General features: G+C 38.0%; 1 protein-coding gene across 2 annotated transcripts in view; it reads left to right on the top strand.

Annotated features, from left to right (window-relative positions):
* Positions 1–19,726, top strand: part of JADE3 (jade family PHD finger 3) — a 169,205-nt gene that overhangs the window by 104,036 nt on the left and 45,443 nt on the right. For both annotated transcript variants that reach the window (XM_055081872.1, XM_024116907.3), the window contains exon 4: positions 11,425–11,582. In XM_055081872.1, coding sequence (XP_054937847.1) covers positions 11,425–11,582 — 158 coding nt within the window. The remainder of the gene's footprint in view (positions 1–11,424; positions 11,583–19,726) is intronic.

The following is a 19,726-nucleotide window of genomic DNA, read 5'->3' as shown; positions in this document are numbered from 1 at the left end:
CTTTCTGACTTACTTCACTCTGTATGACAGACTCTAGGTCCATCCACCTCACTACAAATAACTCAATTTCGTTTCTTTTTATGGCTGAGTAATATTCCATTGTGTATATGTGCAACATCTTCTTTATCCATTCATCTGTTGATGGATACTTAGGTTGCTAAGAACAATTGTTCTTTTTTAAAAGACATTTTAACATCTTTTTTGAAATATAATTCTTACAGCATACAATTCATCTACTTAAAGTGTATAATTCACTGGGTTTTAGTATATTCACAGAGTTGTGTGGGTAACCATTACCACAGTCTAAATTTAGAACATTTTCATCACCCCAGAAAGAAACTCCCTATCCATTAGCAGTTGACTCCCTGGGCACCTACTCCCAGCCACTGGCAACCACTAATCTAATTTCTGTTTCTAAAGTTTTGCCTATTCTGGACATTCCATATAAATGGAATAATACAATATATGGCTATTTGTGTCTGGCTTCTTTCATTTAACATAACATTTTCAAAGTTCATCCGTGCTGTAGCATGTATCAGTACTTCATTTCTTTTTTATGACTAAATGATACTCCATTGTATGCATATATCACATTTTAAAAATCCATTCGTTAGTTGATAGACATTTGGGTTGTCTCCATTTCTGGAGTATTATGAGTAATGCTGCTGTGAGCATTCATATACACGTTTTTAGGTGGACATATGTTTTCAAAAACACCTAGGTGTAGAATTGCTGAGTCTCATAGTAACTCTGTTTAACCATTTGAGGGAATGCCAGACTATCTTCCAAAGGGGTTTCATCAACTTACACTCCCACCAGCAGTGTACAAGAGTGTTTGAAATTTGTTATTGCTTTGGGTACCAGAGACTTGGAATTCCTCAGGTAACCTTGTTTTTGTCTCGTCTCTTGACTTTTCCCCTTGTGCTTGTCCTCAGAGAGATTCTGTCTTCTGCAGCTCTCCTAGCTGTAATCCACTGTTATCACTGGAGGCTTTAGTGTGGTGGTAGGGTATGAGGGAGGGGTGGTGTTCTCTACTCTTCTGATTATGTCTCAGTCTTTGGAGTGTGTAGTGATCCTGTGTCTGGGGGTGAGGTTGACGAGGTGGCCTTCAGGAATAGAGCATTTTTGCCCCTGCCCACTATTTTCCTGAATGCCTGCAGCAGGTATCCTCTGGTATTCTCAGCCTATGTCCTTAAGGTTGTCTCTCCTGCAGATTAAGGCTTTTTTCTCCATTGAGTTACACAGGGAAGCTGAGGCTGGGTGCTTTTCCCTTCCCACAGCACTAGTCCAGTGCCCTCACTTGAAATCCTTCCTCTGTAGATGAATGAAGCCTTTTGTCCAATAAGGGAGCCAGGACACTGAGCACCAGTGACCCAGACAGCACCACTGGGGGAGCTTTTCCTCCAGGTTCTCCCCCATCTTCCCTGTGAGTGCCCTCCTGGGTTTCTAGAGAAAAAGCTTACAAGAAGGTGGGAACCCCCTATGACTACAGCCCCCAGAAACTTCATATTCTCATAGTAGTCCCCACTTAGCCCCCAGAGATTCATCAGAATTTCTAGTTTAATGTTCCTGCTGTGGCTTCTGCCCCAAGTAAGGAAATGCTCCTGTGTCTCCCTGCAGGCGTGCTTGTCTCTCTTTGAGTTTGACCATTTGTCCTGTGACTCATTTCTCTAATGGCTTCACAAAAACTCGTTAATTTGCTGCCTCTCCTGCCCTTTTCTTCTTGTAAAGATGAGAATTTCTTTTTTCTGACTCTCTACAGGTCCAAGATGAAACCTTATTTTTTAGTCATTGAAATGCAATATAAATGATCTTTTTCACTGGGGCTTAACTGGCTGCATTGATAGACAAATATTTTCTTTGATGTTTAGTGCTTTGGTGAGATTCCTGTGTGTTCCTCCCCGAGTTATCCTCTAGAGAAGTATTTCCTAGGGGTGTGAGAATTCCACATACAGTTCAGGGGCTTTGGTACCTTCTGAAAATTGTATACAGACTTTTAAGGGTATGTTTTTATGTGTATTTTTTTTCTGAGCTAGTAGCCTTCATCTGATTCTCAAAAGGGCTCCTATTCTAAAAGATGTTTTTAAAAAGCTAATTGCCCTAGAAAAAGCTCACAGTACTAGATGACCAATTTGAATATATTAAAAAGTCTTTTATTCTTTCTCAAAAGCCTGCATATTTTCACCTAATATTAGTCTGACTGGTCTATAAAATATATCAACCTATCTTAAAAGATTGACTGCATATCTTCTCTAGGCCCAGAGTCTCATTTATTACATCTAAGACTTTCATAGCAACAGAGTGAAAGCTCATATATTTTAACTCAGTGGAGAACACTGCATACTCTCAAATAGAGCCTATTTATATCACTTTACCTGTTATTTCTAACCAGCTTGATTATTTGGTTTTCTGACCCACAGCAGATAAAAAGTACTAAGCTTGCAAATGCACACTTACTGCACAAAAAGGGACATTGAGGAATGGGAGAAAAACTTTCAAAGCAAACCTCAGTTGTCATCTCTTGTATGAAAATTGCTCACATCTCCAAGTCAGACTCAATTGTTCCTCCTCCTCCATTACCAGGATGTATATGCCTCTGTTTGATACAGGGTAAGGAGAATAATCAGACCTACCTAAGCAGCCCAAAAGTACATTGCTTTACGGGAATCGATGTTCCAGTTGATGTCAGCCCATTAGCCATCAGAAATGTCCTATTTATTCTTTATAAGAAACCTAAGAATTATTTTAAACTATCTGAAAAGTATTTCCATGATTTTTAAAGTTTTAAACTTAGAAATTGAATAAGTTTTGCTTCATTGGAAAAACCAATGTGGGACACAGTATCTTGACAACACTGGCTACTTTTGTTGATATAAGAACAAGCTTGTATTCTTTGCTAGGTTTTCTCTGCTTTAAGTGGTTGATTCTTTTAGATAACCTGAAAAATCTTTTCTTGTCTTAAGATTGTATAATTCTAAGAAAATCACTTACGGTTAATTCCTTTTGATTAAATAGAGTTAACATGTTTGCAGCTGTTTTTTCATGCTTTGGGGGTGACATCTGTTTGTCGTCAGTTATGTATAGTTTCAGATTTAGTGACTATGAATCAAAACTGATCAATCTCTCTGCTTCATTATACATGGACCAGACAGTGTTCCCCTTTGTGTCATACAGGAAGCAAATGTTTTGGCTTTTCCTCTAAAAAATGTCACAGAAATGTTCAGACTAGCTGTGCTTATAAGAAACTGCCCACTGAGAGATGTTAATGAGAACAGTAAAAGCCAGAGCTGTCCATGAAGGGCATTTTCATTTTGTGGCTCTGGCAGGTTAAGCATTGATATTCTAATTGAATTCATAGTGAGGCCTCCTTTGTTTCTGCAAGCATCTGAGAGGCCAAGATGTGCATGCACTGTTGGACTTGGCATAGCTTCTGGGCTGTATGTTAGCCTGTGAATCCCCTCTTTGACCATAAGTGAGCAGATATCTGGTAAGTACAAAGCATTTTTGTTTCAGGAACTTTTGGGGAAACTACCAGTGCATATAAAATAGGCACACAGTTAAGAACTTCTAAAACTTCTCAACTTCATTACCTAGGTCAGTGTCAACATCCAGATCCCTCATTCACAATCTTTAATTTAGCAACAAATAGCCATGTTTCATTTTGTGAAGTTTCTGCATTACCTCATGACCTATAGAATGTTGGTTAAAGTTCTCGATGGAGCTCTTGCTTGGGAACACTGTCTTTGGGAGTCAAACCATGCACGTTTTAGTTGAGCCCTGAACTCACATCTCCTTTTACCCATCAAAAATTACTTTATGGACTAGAGTGGAGAATTCAGCTATATACTTCTTTCTGATTTTAGAACGAAAGCTGAGACTATGATGATGATAATAAAATAACTGCAACTAGAGTTTATTTAGCAGTTACAGTGAGCCCAATACCATGCTAAGACCTTTACATAAATTCACCTGTTTAATCCCTACAACTGCCCCTATGAGGTAAGTGTTCTTATCCTTGTTTTACAAATAAGTAAACAACCATGGAGAATTTAGACAGTTTCCCAAACTAGTAAGTGGTGAAACCAGTAGACCAATCCAGGCAGTCTGTCCCTGGACCCATATTCCTCTCTTTAAAGATTTTTTTTTTGTAACACTTTTCCTTTCTCTTTTCATTTCTTTTTAAAATTTATTTTTGGCTGCATTGGGTCTCCATTGCTTCATGGGCTTTCTCTAGTTGCTGAGAGCGGGGGCTACTCTTCATTGCGGTGCGTGGGCTTCTCATTGTGGTGGCTTCTCTTGTTGCAGAGCATGGGCTCTAGGCATGTGGGCTTCAGTAGTTGTGGCTCGCGGGCTCTAGAGCACAGGCTCAGTAGTTGTGGCGCACGGGCTTAGTTGCTCCTCAGCATGTGGGAACTTCCCGGACCAGGGCTCGAACCCGTGTCCCCTGCATTGGCATGTGAATTCTTAACTACTGCACCACCAGGGAAGTCCTAAAGAATTTTTTTTAATAAATTTATTTATTTATTATTTTTGGCTGAGTTGGGTCTTTGTTGCTGTGCACAGGCTTTCTCTAGTTGTGGCGAGCGGAGTAGTTGTGGTGAGCGGGGCCTACTCTTCGTTGTGGTGCGCAGGCTTCTCATTGCAGTGGCTTCTCTTGTCGTGGAGCACGGGCTCTAGGTGTGTGGGCTCAGTAGTTGTGGCTTGCAGGCTCTAGAGCACAGGCTCAGTAGTTGTGGCGCACGGGCTTAGTTGCTCCGCGGCATGTGGGATCTTTCTAGACCAGGGCTTGAACCCATGTCCCCTGCATTGGCAGGTGGATTCTTAACCACTGCACCACCAGGGAAGTCCCCTAAAGATTTATAATTTCATTTTTTACCATATAAAACATTTGCCTGGTTCAAATATCAAACTATGAAACAAAATACATTCAGAAAGGTTCAGCTTTTGTCTCTCTTCTCCCTATTTTCTCCCCTTTCCTTCGTGCTGTTTTTTTTTTTTAGTTCTTGGTTTATCCTTTTATTGTTTATGAAAATATATACAAATATGCATGTATGTGTGTGCCACTGTATGTATGTAAAACTCATACCTCTACCCAGGATACACTGTAACTATTTTATTTGCCTGTGTTTATTTTTAAAACCTTTAAAAATGACTTTTCTTACCAGAAGCAGATTCATGAGACCAGTCTGGTAAATATATTTCATATCACTTTGCAGATATCTTCCTGAGTACTGAACTTAAATTCCTATCCCCTCTTCAGCATTTTATGTTCTGCCTCATACTTGAAATGTTTGACTTCTACAGCAAGATAAGGCAGACTCTTGCACTCTGCCTTGAGTAAAAATGCTTCTCTAGAAACCTTGGATCTGATGCTGTTTAATCTGGCTAGCTTGTAAAATTGAAATCAGGCTTACCATGTAAGTCTATTTTTTTCTAAAGGTGGAAGGGAAGATTACAATAGTCATTGGATTTAGCCTTCATTTGCTTAAGAAAAATAGGTATGAGTTGATTGGTATATCTGCAGTCCGAGGTTCCCCAGACTTCACAGAGTGCTTGTTCCCTGGAAGTTTGCGATTTCTGAAGAAATGGGCAAGGGCCAGATTTCATTGGCCTCTTCGTCTAGAGTCTTCAAGTTACTCTTCTATTTGGTAAACGTGTGTATTAGTTTCCTAGGGCTGCTATAACAAATTACCACAAACTGGGTGGCTTAAAACAACAGGAATTTATTTTCTCACAGTTCTAGAGGCCGGAAGTCCAAAATCAGCCAGGCTGCATTCCCTCCAAAGACTTTAGGGGAGATTCCATTCCTTGCCTCTTCCAGGTTCTGATAGCTATCAGCATTTATTGACTTGTGGATTAATGAATCACTCCAGTCTCTGCCTCCATGGTCATAATCCCTTCTCCTCTTCTGTCTCAAATCTCCCTCTGCCTTTCTCTTATAAAGACACTTGTTATTGGATTTAAGCCCCACCTGGATATTCCACAATGATCCCTTCATCTCAGAATCCTTAAATTATTTATATCTACAAAGATCCCATTTCATATAAGGTAACATTCGCAGGTTCCAGAAATTTGGATGTGGACATATCTTCTGGGGGGCCACCATTCAGCCCACTGCAATATGTTTCCAGGCTACTTAGGAAACTCTACAAAACAGACTTTCATAAACAGTTATATCAAGTATGAAGACATGGCTTATGCTGTGTGATTATTGTTAATCCCAAATCATGATTTTGCAATCAGTTGATTTATTTTGAGAAGTGTATTGTATGGAAAATAATGAAATATTTTAGGAGGTTGAAAAATACTTGGCTCTAGTATTCTTTGCAGAGCTAAGGTAGGATTTCCCACAGGCAGTAGTTGAGCACAATTGTAAATTGCCACCACGTCTTAACCACTGTCTCATTAAAGGCACTCTGGTAATTTATAGAAATGGATCAGCAAAATGGTGATTCAGTTTCTCCAACTAGCCACCCAGAACACTGAGCTCTGTGCAAAACATGTTAATGGATATGTCTGTGATCCTCTCTTACCTCCTTATACAAAGCATTATGTAGTAAACCACCAGTTTTTTGTTTCCTATAGACTTAGCTTTCTCCCTGCACAGTACCCAATTAACTTTAATTGGCTAGGATTCTTGGTAGGAAGGTCATTTTGTTGCCACCTCGACACCAGCATGTTTAATGTTGGTTTCCTGCTCAGGTCATATTATTAATTCTAAATCTTCCCTAAATGAAACCAACAGGCATTTGCAGAGTTGTCCCTGCAAAATAGCAAATGGAATGAGTCCTTGTGCATTTAAATGACATCATTCGATTATGTGATAGTTGAGTCCTGTACTCTGTGAAATGTCAGTTTAAACAGAACTACACCAACTGAGAATTAATTGCTTTCTTGTACCATGCACTGTGCTTCAACTTTCATGTTACACATAACTTGGACAGTGTTTCTCTTCAGAGAACCTTGATTAGCATTAAAGGCTAAAATGTTTGCTTGATGGCATCTCTTCCTTTGATAATCCAGAGTTGTAGACACATTTACCTTAAACCTTCAAGTGGTTGTTTGATTGTTTTTTTCAGAATTAGCAATTAGTAGGTAAGGTATATATCAGTGGATGTATGCTTTTATATGAAAGTTTATTCCCTCATTGTTTAGACATTAACTGGGCCTTCATCAGTGAAATCAGTGCCAGGTTAGCTGAAGAACTCATGGCATTCTTCTTTCCTGTTCTTGAAAAGGCAGAATCACAAAGCCTAAGTTGCCACAGCAATTTAAGTCATGTTCCCAGGCTTGTGAGTACATTTCTGTGCCTCTCAATCACGCAGGAGCCCGTTCAGTCAGAGGATAACACTACATCAAACTTTAGATGGGTATTCATTCCCATACTGTCAGTACCTAACTGTGCTTAAGGTGCAGAAAATGGATTATAGGGAATCTCTTTGTCTCTGTAAGTCCAACTTTTAGCTGTACCCATATCATCATCCCCTACCTCTGGCCTTTGAACTTTCCACACAGCTAGGGATCCTTTGCCAGGGGTAAGGTTAAGGCTCGCACTGGGAGCCTCTTGGCTGCCACAGTAAACATATCATTCGTGTCCTCTTCACCCCTGTGCACACTGCTGTGCAAAGTGGAACCATCTATACTTTGTTTCTGTTTTTGTTTTTCTTCCTGGAAAAGCATTTTTTAAAATTTTATTGAGGTATAGTTGATTTACAATGTTAATTTCCGCTGTACAGCAAAGTGACTTTAGTTATACATATATATTCTTTTCCATTATGCTTTTTTTAACATCTTTATTGGAGTATAATTGCTTTACAGTGGTGTGTTAGTTTCTGCTTTATAACAAAGTAAATCAGCTATACATATACATATATCCCCATATCTCCTCCCTCTTGCATCTCCCTCCCACCCTCCCTGTCCCACCCCTCTAGGTGGTCACAAAACATGAGCTGATCTCCCTGTGCTATGTGGCTGCTTCCCACTAGCTATCTCTTTTACGTTTGGTAGTGTATATATGTCCATGCCACTCTCTCACTTCGTCCCAGCTTACCCTTCCCCCTTCCCGAGTCCTCAAGCCCATTCTCTACATCTACGTCTTTATTCCTGTATTCCCGTCCTGCCCCTAGGTTCTTCAGAACCATTTTTTTTTAGAGGCCATATATATGTGTTAGCATATGGTATTTGTTTTTCTCTTTCTGACTTACCTCACTCTGTATGACAGACTCTAGGTCCATCCACCTCACTACAAATAACTCAATTTTGTTTCTTTTTATGGCTGAGTAATATTCCATTGTATATATGTGCCACATCTTTATCCATTCATCTGTCAATGGACACTTAGCTTGCTGTAACTGTGTATACTTTGCAAGCCTCTGTACAAATAAGTTTGAAAACCTGGATAAGATAGATATCTTACCATGGAAATACAGATTACCAAAATTGACCCCATTGGAGGTAGAAAGCTTAAAGAGATCAATTTCCAAAAAGGTAGAGAAAATTAATAAGGAACTACCCCACAAAAAAGCACCAAGTCCAGATGGTTTCATAAGGACCAGATAGTCCCAATAATTCTCAGATTATTCTAGAGCATTGTAACACAAGGAAAATGTCCTAATTCCCTTTATGAAGCATGCATAACGCTGATACCTAAATCTAAAAGACAAAGACAATACCAAAAAAAAGGAAAGAAAGAAAACTGCAGATAAATAGCACTCATGAGAATGATACAAAAATATTAAATAAAATATTAGAAAATGAATATAATACCATATTAAGAAAATAATATATCATGACCAAATAGATATTCATTCCAGAAATGCAAGTTTCAGTATTAAGAAATCTAATATTATCATATAGCATATTAATATATCTAAGGAGAGAACTATATAATTATTTCCATATATGCTAAAGAAGTCTTTAATAAAATTCAATACTTAGGCATTATAAAACATTCAAGAAAATAGGAACTGTAAGATACTTTCTTAACATTATAACATAAATATGGTATAGTCTTCAACCTAGTATCTTATTTCATGGGGAAACACTAGAGGCATTTCCACTAATTTCAGTAAGAAGACAGATATGCCCACTATCCCCATTACTATTCCAAATATCAGTAGATGTATTAGTCAATGCAGTTAAACAAGAGAAACCAATTAGAGACATAAGACCAAGTAAAGATGATGCAAAATTCTGTTTGCAGATGATGCGATAGTATATTTAGAAAACCTTAGGAAAGTCAATGATAAAAACTAACTCAAGCCATAAAAGAATTCAGTAAGGTGGCAGGATATGAAGTTAGCATATAAAATCAATAGCTTTTATAATCAGGTGGAGGATATTAACACACCTGGGGCATGTTGTAATGCAGGAAGTTAAGGAAATACTCAAAAAAGTGTGGGATGTGTCAAAAGAGCACAGGTGCAAGCCAACCTGAAAGAGCTCCCAGTGACCAAAGGTGGAACAATTTGAGCATCAAAATAAATAACAATAATACTGAATTATAACCCAAAGAATAAAATAGATCCATGAGTCTATAATGATATAAATAAATAATTGAATGAATGAATGAATGAACGAACAAATAATAAATAAATAAGGGAGAAGGGGCAGGTCTTTTTTACAGAGGAATTCCAATTAATAAATGTAGAACTGAGGGAAATAGAAAATCACCATTAGAATACCACAGTAATGACTGTTACAGGCAAGGTATCTATTCGTGGATGCTAAAATTAGTCCATGACAGTTTGAGGAGAAACAGGATGTTTTTATGATCTCAGAGTATCTCCTCTAAGATATTTATTAATTACAAAGGAAAATATAGTAACCTAACAGCTGAGAAAACCAGAGAGACACACTACCTTAACCAACTGATAAAGTTTAACATCACTACTAATAAGACATTGACATCATACGTCCCTGATATAATGGGAGAAGAGGGTCACAGAAACCTTTCTATGGCATTTTTGCTCAAAAATGAATAACCTCAGTGAGAAAACATCAGACAAACCCAGACTGTAGTGACATTCTATGAAATATATGACCAGTACTCTTCAGAAGTGTCGAGGTCTGGAAAGACTGAGAAACTATCACAAATTGGAGGATACTAAGGAGATATGACAGCTGCTGCAGTGTGGGATCCTGGATTGAGTTCTGGAACAGAAGGACATTAGGAGAAAAATTAGTAAAATTTGAATAAGTTTTGTAGATTAATTATAATATTATAGTAATGTTAATTTCCTGGTTTAGGTAATTGTACTCTGGTTATGTGAGATGTTAACATTAGAGGGAACTATGTGAAGGGTATATGGGAGCTCTGTACTATTTTTGTAACTTCTCTGTAAGACTAAAATTATGTCTAAGTAAATAATTTTAAAATAAGGTGATAGCTAAGTAAATGATTATAAGTTATTTATTTATTTTAAAATTAATTTTATTGGAGTATGGTTGCTTTACAAAGTTGTATTAGCCTCCACTGCACAACAAAATAAATCAGCCATACACATAGTTATCCCTTCCCTTTTGGACTTACCTCCCATTTAGATTACCACAGGGCACTAGGTGAGTTCCCGGTGTTATACAGCATTTTCCCATCAGTTGTCCATTTTATACATAGTATCAATAATGTATATGTGTCAATCCCAGTCTCCCAATAAGATCATCTATACCATTTTTCTAGATTCCACATATGTACATTATTATACAATATTTGCTTTTCTCTTTCTGACTTACTTCACTCTGTATGACACTCTCTAGGTCCATCCACATCTCTACAAATGACCCACTTTCGTTCCTTTTTATGGCTGAGTAGTATTCCATTGTATATACGTACCACATCTTCTTTATCCATTCCTCTGGATTATAAGTTATCATAGGATACTTGTTGCTTAATTTGAGAGAGTTAAGGATTGTTTGTTTTACGCAGACTCTTTAAGAGTAACCTGTATTGTTGATTTAAATTCAAGGAGCCCAGGAAAATAATTCAGAAAGTACCCCTTTACTCTTTATTAAATCCAGAACAAGCTGGCTTCCCTGTCAATACTTCAGACTCTTTACAAATAGAAGTTGAGGTCTTCCCTGGTGGCGCAGTGGTTGAGAGTCCGCCTGCCAATGCAGGGGACACGGGTTCGTGCCCCGGTCCGGGAAGATCCCACATGCTGCGGAGCGGCTGGGCCCGTGAGCCGTGGCCGCTGAGCCTGCGCGTCCGGAGCCTGTGCTCCACAAAGGGAGAGGCCACAACGGTGAGAGGCCCGCGTACCGCAAAAAAAAAAAAAAAAAAAGTTGATCTGGCCATTTACAAAGTTAAGAGACTTCTCTCTTGTTGAAGTGCAGAGTGGGTGGGGATGGTCTTTTTAAAAGGAGAACATTAAATGGTGTTAGTTCCATAGTGATGATCTTCTCAAGGTGTATGCAATGTCTTCCCAGGTATTCCGGAAGGACCTTATCAGTGCGATGAAACTTCCAGACTCTCACCATATTAATCCTGACAGCTATTACCTCTTTGCGGATACGTGGAAGGAAGAATGGGAGAAGGGAGTCCAGGTACCAGCCAGTCCAGACAGTGTTCCACAGCCTTCCCTCAGGTATTTTCATGCTTGTATCTTTGATTTAGGGGATGAATGCTCTTATGGTTATCTGTGTGCTGCTTGAGGAGAGACTTTGAGTGGCTGATTAAACATTTATAATGCAAAGTCACATACCATGTTCAGCAATTCACTCAGACCAATGGCAGATTTTACCAGGCTAGGATAGGTCAGTAGTTGAAGTCAAGATCATTTATTTAGGGATAATATATGTACCTATTCACAGGATAAAACTGTTTGAAGTCCAGTCTGAAATTATGATAAGGTTTTGGAGACCAAGATTTCCCAGTCTGACACAATAATCAGTAGCATTTATTGATTAGCCTTTGAAGAGAAGCAGAGCATTAATTACATAACCCCTATTAATATATAACGCCATGACAAATTGCTTCATTTTAATAGGGGCTTCATAGTGATAGCATCTGTAAACAGAGCGCCGAAACATACAGAGTTTGTAAAATGCATAAACCCAAATGAAAGGGGATAACCGGAATAATTGGGTTGACCATAAGCACACAGCCTTCATTTGCAAAGACTTGAGAAGAAAGTTTAAGTAGGAGAGGACTTTTCTGACAGAGGAAGTAGTAAGTTTAGCTCCTCAAGAGTAATGACTGGTTTTGGAAGCCATTTTTTTCTTACTGGTCTTTGTGTTCCCAGTAATTTGCACAAAGGCCAGCATGAAATAAAATGCTTGGTATAAGTTTGAGTGAGTGAGGGAAGGAAGGAAAGGGAAGGAATAAAATCAGATAAAGGGGCTGGTGAGACCTGCTGGTTACTATGAGAAATGGTACGTCTCATTGTATAGCTATCTATTTCTAGTACATATTAGGTTCTTAAAGGTCAGAGACCACATTCTTGAATTCTCGGCCCCTAGCATCAGGTTCTTAGGTCTTAGTCATATTCCAGAAATGCGTGTCAAATCACTTCTAAAAACCCAAGCCCAGGCGCTCCCACCCACAGAGAGACTGTCTATGTTCTGTTAAGGAAAACTTCACAGTCTTGCCCAATACACTTACTGATCCTCACTAGTTCATCATCATTGCCACCATCCTCCTAGAAATCACAACAGCATCATGAATGAGCATAGGAGTCAGGCATTTTCATGTCCTTACTGTCAGTATTTTTATATACTGTTGCAGTAACTGGGGAGCCTAGACTTCCACCTTAAACCAGCAGTAATGATGCATCCCTCTCCCTCCCATCTATCGCACTATCAGAGGAGACTTTCACCACTCGTTAGAGGTAATGAGGACACCTGCTCCACCCACCCCGTGGTATCAGTGGAGGCCACATAGGGAGCAGTAGTAAGGTGCTCTTATCAATCCCAGCAAAGGAGGTATCGGTGGAGGCCTAATGGGAAGGCAGAACTCTCAGCCTCACCCAGTAGTAACGAAGAGTCCCTGCCCCGGATGTCAACACAGGCCAAATAGTGAACCAGGACATATACAATCACCTGGCAGTGATGAGGTGATATCCCTCCCACGGATCTCCATCCAGAGCAGTGTCAGAGGAAGCCAGTCAAAACAAAAGTTTTAAAGAAGATCCAGAGTCTCATAGCATAATCCCCAAAATGTCCAGTCTCCAGTGAAAAAAATCACTCATATCAAAAACTAGGAAGATCTCAACTTGAACAAGGATAATCAGTAGATGCCAGTACCAAGGTGACAGAGATATTAGAATTGTCTAACAAACACTTAAAAGCAGCCATCATAAAAATGCTTCAGTGAGCAATTATGAGTACACTTAAAGCAAATGAAACAATAGTATCCCCTCTTTCATACCTGATATTGGCAATTATCTCCTTTTTTACTTGATATAGGTTGGTCATTTTTACTGACCATTTCACAAAACCATCTTTTTGTTTCATTATCTTTTCTGTTTTTAATTTACTTCTTCTCTTATCTCTATTACTTCAATTATTTTAGTTGCTTTGGATTTATTTTGCTCTTCTTCTAGTTTCTTGAATTGGGAGCTTAGCTTATTGATTTGAGACGTTACTTCTTTCCAATATGAGCATTTAGTGTTAAAAATTTCCCTCTCATCACTGCTTTAGCTATGTCCCACAAATTTTGGTGTGTTGTATTTTCATTTCATTCACTTTAGTGTATTTTTTCCTTTGAGACTTAATTCACCTTCTTCTTTTTTTCCCTTGGGACTTCTTTTATTTAAAAGTGTGGCTTTTACTTTATTTGGATATTTTCTTATCTCTCTATTATTGATTTCTAGTTTTGATTCCATTGTATTAGAGAACACTCTGTATAATTCCAATTTGTTTCAATTTGTTGAGGTTTATTTTATGACCCAGGATACAGTCTATCATGGTACATATTCTGTGGGTGCTTGAAAACAATGCCTGTGCTGCTGCTGCTGAGTGGAATACTCTATAAATGTCAGTTCAATCCTGTTAGTTGATGGTGTTGAGTTCTTCTATATACTGGGTGATTTTCTGTCTGTTCTATCACTTACTGACAGAGGTTGAAATCTCCAGCTATAATCAGGGAATTGTGTTTTTCTCCTTTCAGTTCAATCAGTTTTTGTTTCAAATATTTTGCAGCCCTGTTGTTTGGTGCACATACATTTACTATTGCTATGTTTTATTGGTGGATTGATCCTTTCTTCATTATGTAATATTCTTCCCCATCTCTGGTAATTTTCTTTGCTATGAAGGCTACTTAATCTGATATTAATGTTGTCACTCTTGCTTTCTTTTGAGTAATGTTTGCATTGTATATCTTTCTCCATTATTTTACTTTTGACCTACTTATATGCTTATATTTTAAGTGTGTTTTTGGTAAACAGCATATATTTGGATCATGTTTTTTAATCCATTCTGCCAACCTCTGACTTTTAATGAGTTTAGACCATTTACACTTAATGTAATTATTGATATGTTAGGGCTTAAGTCTGCCATTTTATTTTATTATGTTTGTGTTCTCTGTTTTTTTATTTCTCTTGTTTCTTTTTCCTGCCTTCCTGAGGGTTACCTGAACAAATTATCACAACTTACCCAGTGTGAAATAATCATTTGAAGAACCCCATAACTATTAATGAAATTGAATTTGTAATTAAAAACTCTCCCTAAAAATACCTCCAAGCCCAGATGCTTTCACTGGAAATTCTTCCAAACATTTAAAGAAATAAAAAGTGATGATACTGGAAGAGAAATTTGAATCAAACTAAATGTAGTTATAGAATAAATAGTTGACCATGGGAATGTGGATACACTGTTGGCAGTTTGAGAGGAACTAGATATGCAGCTAGAGGAACTTAATGAAGGCAAACTTATGGACATAAAGAAAGTGATTGTGATGAAAAGAATGAAGATGCCCCAGAGAAAATGATGCCAGAAAAAAACTTCACATTAATGGAACTCTCAGAAAATTTTTCAGCAGTCAAAGCACAAAGGACAAATGTTGGAAACTGATCCAAGTTCATAAAGGAGTATGACAACTTGCCAAGACATAGAAAAGGTGCTTGCTCTGTGTCATAAATTTTGTAATTAAAAGGAGTCAAGCACTGTACTCTTGATAAGTTTTTACAAAGAGATAAAAGAGTTTAAATTCTCAGTGTTTCAAATTATAGTGTATTAAATACATATTGGTTTTACTATTTTCTATTTCCCTATATAGTTATAGCCAGCAGTGAGAGAGTAAAATGCTTTGACAAAAATTTTAAAGGTCACTGAACAATCACAGTTTTCCCCATTGATTATTAAGATTGCTTTTCACAGTTTCAGTTTGCACAGTCATTTTTACAGTACAGTACCACTGTGCAAAGCGAGGACTACCTGCTTTAGTGACAGCAGAACAGTGGTTTTTTTGCAAGTGGCCAGTGGAGCAGGAGAGTACAAGGAAACTTTTAGAGGTGATGGATATATTTATTATCTTGGTTGTAGTTCTGGTTGCACAAATTTATATGTGTGTCGGAACTTGTTAATTTGTACATTTTAAATATATGCAGCTTAATTTGTCATTTATACCTCAATAATGTTAATAAAAGTATCATCCATATATGTAATTATAAATATATATTTAAATATATAAACAATCATCACAAATAAAGGAGTGTATAGATGGTAATAAAATGTGGTAGTGGGCACATGAAGGCACAACAGTATGTGATTAGAAGAGAAAAGGAAGAAAGACAACAAATGTGACTATAAGCTACCCAAGAGCAGAACCTTTACTGTCAAATAGTAGGTTTTCAATATACATTTACTATTGTAAGGAGAACAGGATGAAGGAAGGAAAGAGGAAAGTGGGTGGGTGTTAGGAAAGAAAATTAGCAAACAACAAAAAGATATTATAGTTGACCCTTGAACCACATGAGTTTGAACTGTGCGCGTCCACTTATATGTGGATTTTTTTCAATAGTAAATACTACAGTACTACACAGTCTGTGGGTGGTTGAATCCACAGATCCAGAACCATGGATATGGAGGGCCAACTGTAAATTATATGTGAATTTTTGACTGCATGAAGTGTCAGTGCCCATTACCCGTGTCTTGTTCAAAGATCAACTTGTACATTCCTACCAGCATTGTATGAGGATTCCATTTTCCCCACATCCTAACCAACACTTGTTATTGTCTGTATTTTTTATTGTAGCCATCCTAGTAGGTATGAAGTATATCTCATTGTGGTTTTGATTTGCATTTGCTTGATGGCTAATGATGTTGAGCATCTTTTCTTCATGTGCTTATTAGCCAGTTGTACATTCTTTTTGGAAGAGAGCTTTTCTACTTTATTACAAAGAGAAGAAGCCTTTATGTGGTCAGAAAAATACAAGGTTGATCTTATTTCCCTTCCTGTGAAACACTACTGTTCAGACTGCAAAGTGAATCATCTCAGTTCACCTCTTTATGTTCTATTACATTCACTTTGGAATGGCTGCCTTTGGCTGCTGAAAATCTAACCCTTTAGTGAAAAGGGTGACAAAGTTCCCTGATCAGCAGTTCTAGACTATCCCATTTTTACTTGGTGCTTCAATGCATACCTCCTATATATATCTCTTCTTTGGAGAAATCATTCACATCTTTTGCCCATTAGAAAAATCGGGCTATTTGTCTTTTTATTGTTGAATTGTAAAAGTTCTTTATATAGTCTAGATACAGGGTTTTTAAAAATATATTTATCTTTTTATTTATTTATTTGGCTGCACGAGATCTTAGTTGCGGCACGTGGGATTTTCGTTGCCCCATTCAGGATCTTTAGTTGTGGTATGTGGGATCTTTTAGTTGTGGTGTGCAGGCTCTTAGTGGCAGCATGCAGGATCTAGTTCCCTGACCAGGGATCAAACCCAGGCCCCCTGCATTGGGAGTGCGGGGTCTTAACCACTGGACCACCAGGGAGGTCCCTAGGTACAGGTTTTTTATCAGATATATGATTTGCAAATCATTTCTCCCTTTCTGTGGGCTGTCTTTTCACTTCATTGATGGGGTCCTTTGAGGCACAAAAGTTTTTAATTTTGATGAAGTTCAGTTTATCTGTTTTTTTTTTCTTTTGGTTGCTTGTCCTTGTGGTGTCATATCTAAGAAATCATTGCCTAAACCAAGATCATGAAGTTTTTTACCTATGTTTTCTCCTAAGAATTCTGTAGTTTTATGAAACTCTTACATTTGGGTCTTTGATCCATTTAAGTTAATTTTTGTGTATGGCATGAGTTGTTAGGGGTCTAACTTCATTCTTTTGCTTGTGGATATCCATGTGTCCCAGCTGCATCTGTTGAGCAGCTTCCGTTTTGAAAGCAATGGACAGTATATCCCAACCTTACCCACCTTGGTTCCACCAGGCTGCTATGAAAGAAAACAGTTCTTGAATCACCAAGAAATCCCAGTTCCATCTTTTTAAATCCCCTTTCACAAATCTACCAAGGTGACTTTTCAAAAGTTTTTCCTACTTTGAACTGAGATGCTAATTTCTCTACTTTATGCTTCACTCTGTCCAAATATGTTACTTTTTCCCACTATATGGGAAAATACCATATATGTTCCTTTTTTATTGATTAATTTTACAACTTTTTATGTTAGTGTTTCTTTTTTATGTCTTTGTTGTTTTTCTTTCATAGATTACAAATTTTGTAGAAGTTATGGAGGTGCCTGGTAAAAGTTTGGTTGTTTACACTATTGAGAGAATACTTAGATAGTTTTTGAAATTAAAAGATGTAGCTTTATTCTCAAAAGCCACAAATAAAAGTATTTTCTTCTGACATAACTGCCAAATCTAAACAAATGTAAATGTTTCATAGCAAACCCTTGCAAGGATTGCTTTTAGATTTAAAATAACGATAGTGTATTACCTTCATATAAAAATAAATGTTCACTAATAATTATTCAATTGTAAAAATTCTTCCTGCCTTCCAAATTTAAAAAATTGTCAGTGTGCATTAAAAGCATGATGACATTCCTTGATTTGGTGATAAATTTTTTTAAAATTTATTTTACTTTTGGCTGCATTGGGTCTTTGTTGCTGCACATGGGTTTTCTCTAGTTGAGGCAATCAGGGGCTACTCTTCGTTGTGGTGCGCGGGCTTCTCATTGTGGTGGCTTCTCTTCTTGCGGAGCATAGGCTCTAGGCGCGTGTGCTTCAGTAGTTGTGGCACATGAGCGTAGTAGTTGCTCGCGGGCTCTAGAGTGCAGACTCAGTAGTTGTGGCACACAGGCTTAGTTGCTCCATGGCATGTGGGATATTCCTGGACCAGGGCTCGAACCCATGTCCCCTGCATTGGCAGGTGGCTTCTTAACCACTGTGCCACCAGGGAAACCTGTGCTAAATATTTTTAATAAAGAGTGTTATAGCAGTTCACAGTAGCATATGAAAAGTATCAGAATGTAAAAACAAAAATCTTTTAATATATTATTTTGGGTTGACTCCTCCGTGTTAGTTTTAGTAAAATTAAAACCTTATTGGTTAGTTATTTTCTACTGATGGATATCTCTGGAGAAAATATTCTAAAATATAAATCTGTTAGAGAAATTTAAGAATGAATCTAATGTAACAAAATAGTTACTTAAGTGGAAACATACATGAAAATATTGGGAAATATTTTTTTACCATTATGTATGTATTAGTCGGGATAGGCCAACTGCTATAACAGACAGCTCTGAAAGTCTCAGCATCTTAACACAGTGAAGGTTTTATTTTTTGCACATGTCTCCATCCAGTGCGGGTTTGGGTTGTGGGTCATCTCTGCCCGACATAGGCATTCAGGGACTCAGGCTATTTTTATGAGTGACTCCTCTGTCTGCCAGGTCTTTTCCCACTCCCTTTTCCACCCCCAAACTTCTAAATCCAGTCTGCAGGAAAAGAAAAGGCAGTATGGAGGGTTATACAGGTAGATTTGGAGTGGGGCTAGGCTTTGAAGTAGATTATCCACACATATGCCATTAGCCAGAACTCATTCACATGGCCCACCTAACTGCAAAGGATACTGGGGAATGCAGTCTTGCTATGTGCCTAGATGGAAAAAGAAACGGTTTGGTGAACACATTAGCATTTCTCTGTTACTCCTTGGTACTGGTATTACGAACTCAAAGCTACATGAGCACAAGAACCTTACTGATTTCTTTTTTAACATTTTTATTGGAGTATAATTGCCTTACACTGGTGTGTTAGTCTCTGCTGTATAAAAAAGTGAATCATATATACATATACATATATCCCCATATACCCCTCCCTCTTGTGTCTCCCTCCCACCCTCCCTATCCCACCCCTCTAGGTGGTCACAAAGCACCGAGCTGATCTCCCTGTGCGATGCGGCTGCTTCCCACTATCTATCTGTTTTACATTTAGTAGTGTATATAGGTCAGTGCCACTCTCTCACTTCATCCCAGCTTACCCTTCTCCCTTCCCGTGTCCTCAAGTCCATTCTCTACATCTGCCTCTTCATTCCTGTCCTGCCCCTACGTTCTTCAGAACCATTTTTCTTTTCTTAGATTGCATATATATGTGTTAGCATATGGTATTTGTTTTTCTCTTTCTGACTTACTTCACTCTGTAGGACAGACTCTAGGTCCATCCACCTCACTACAAATAACTCAATTTCATTTCTTTTTATGGCTGATTAATATTCCATTGTATATATGTGCCACATCTTCTTTATCCATTCATCTGTTGATGGACACTTAGGTTGCTTCCACGTCCTGG

The sequence above is a fragment of the Physeter macrocephalus genome, chromosome 21 (assembly GCF_002837175.3).
Source record: "Physeter macrocephalus isolate SW-GA chromosome 21, ASM283717v5, whole genome shotgun sequence".
Lineage (NCBI taxonomy): Eukaryota > Metazoa > Chordata > Mammalia > Artiodactyla > Physeteridae > Physeter > Physeter macrocephalus.
This window is presented reverse-complemented; position numbering and strand designations above follow the sequence as displayed.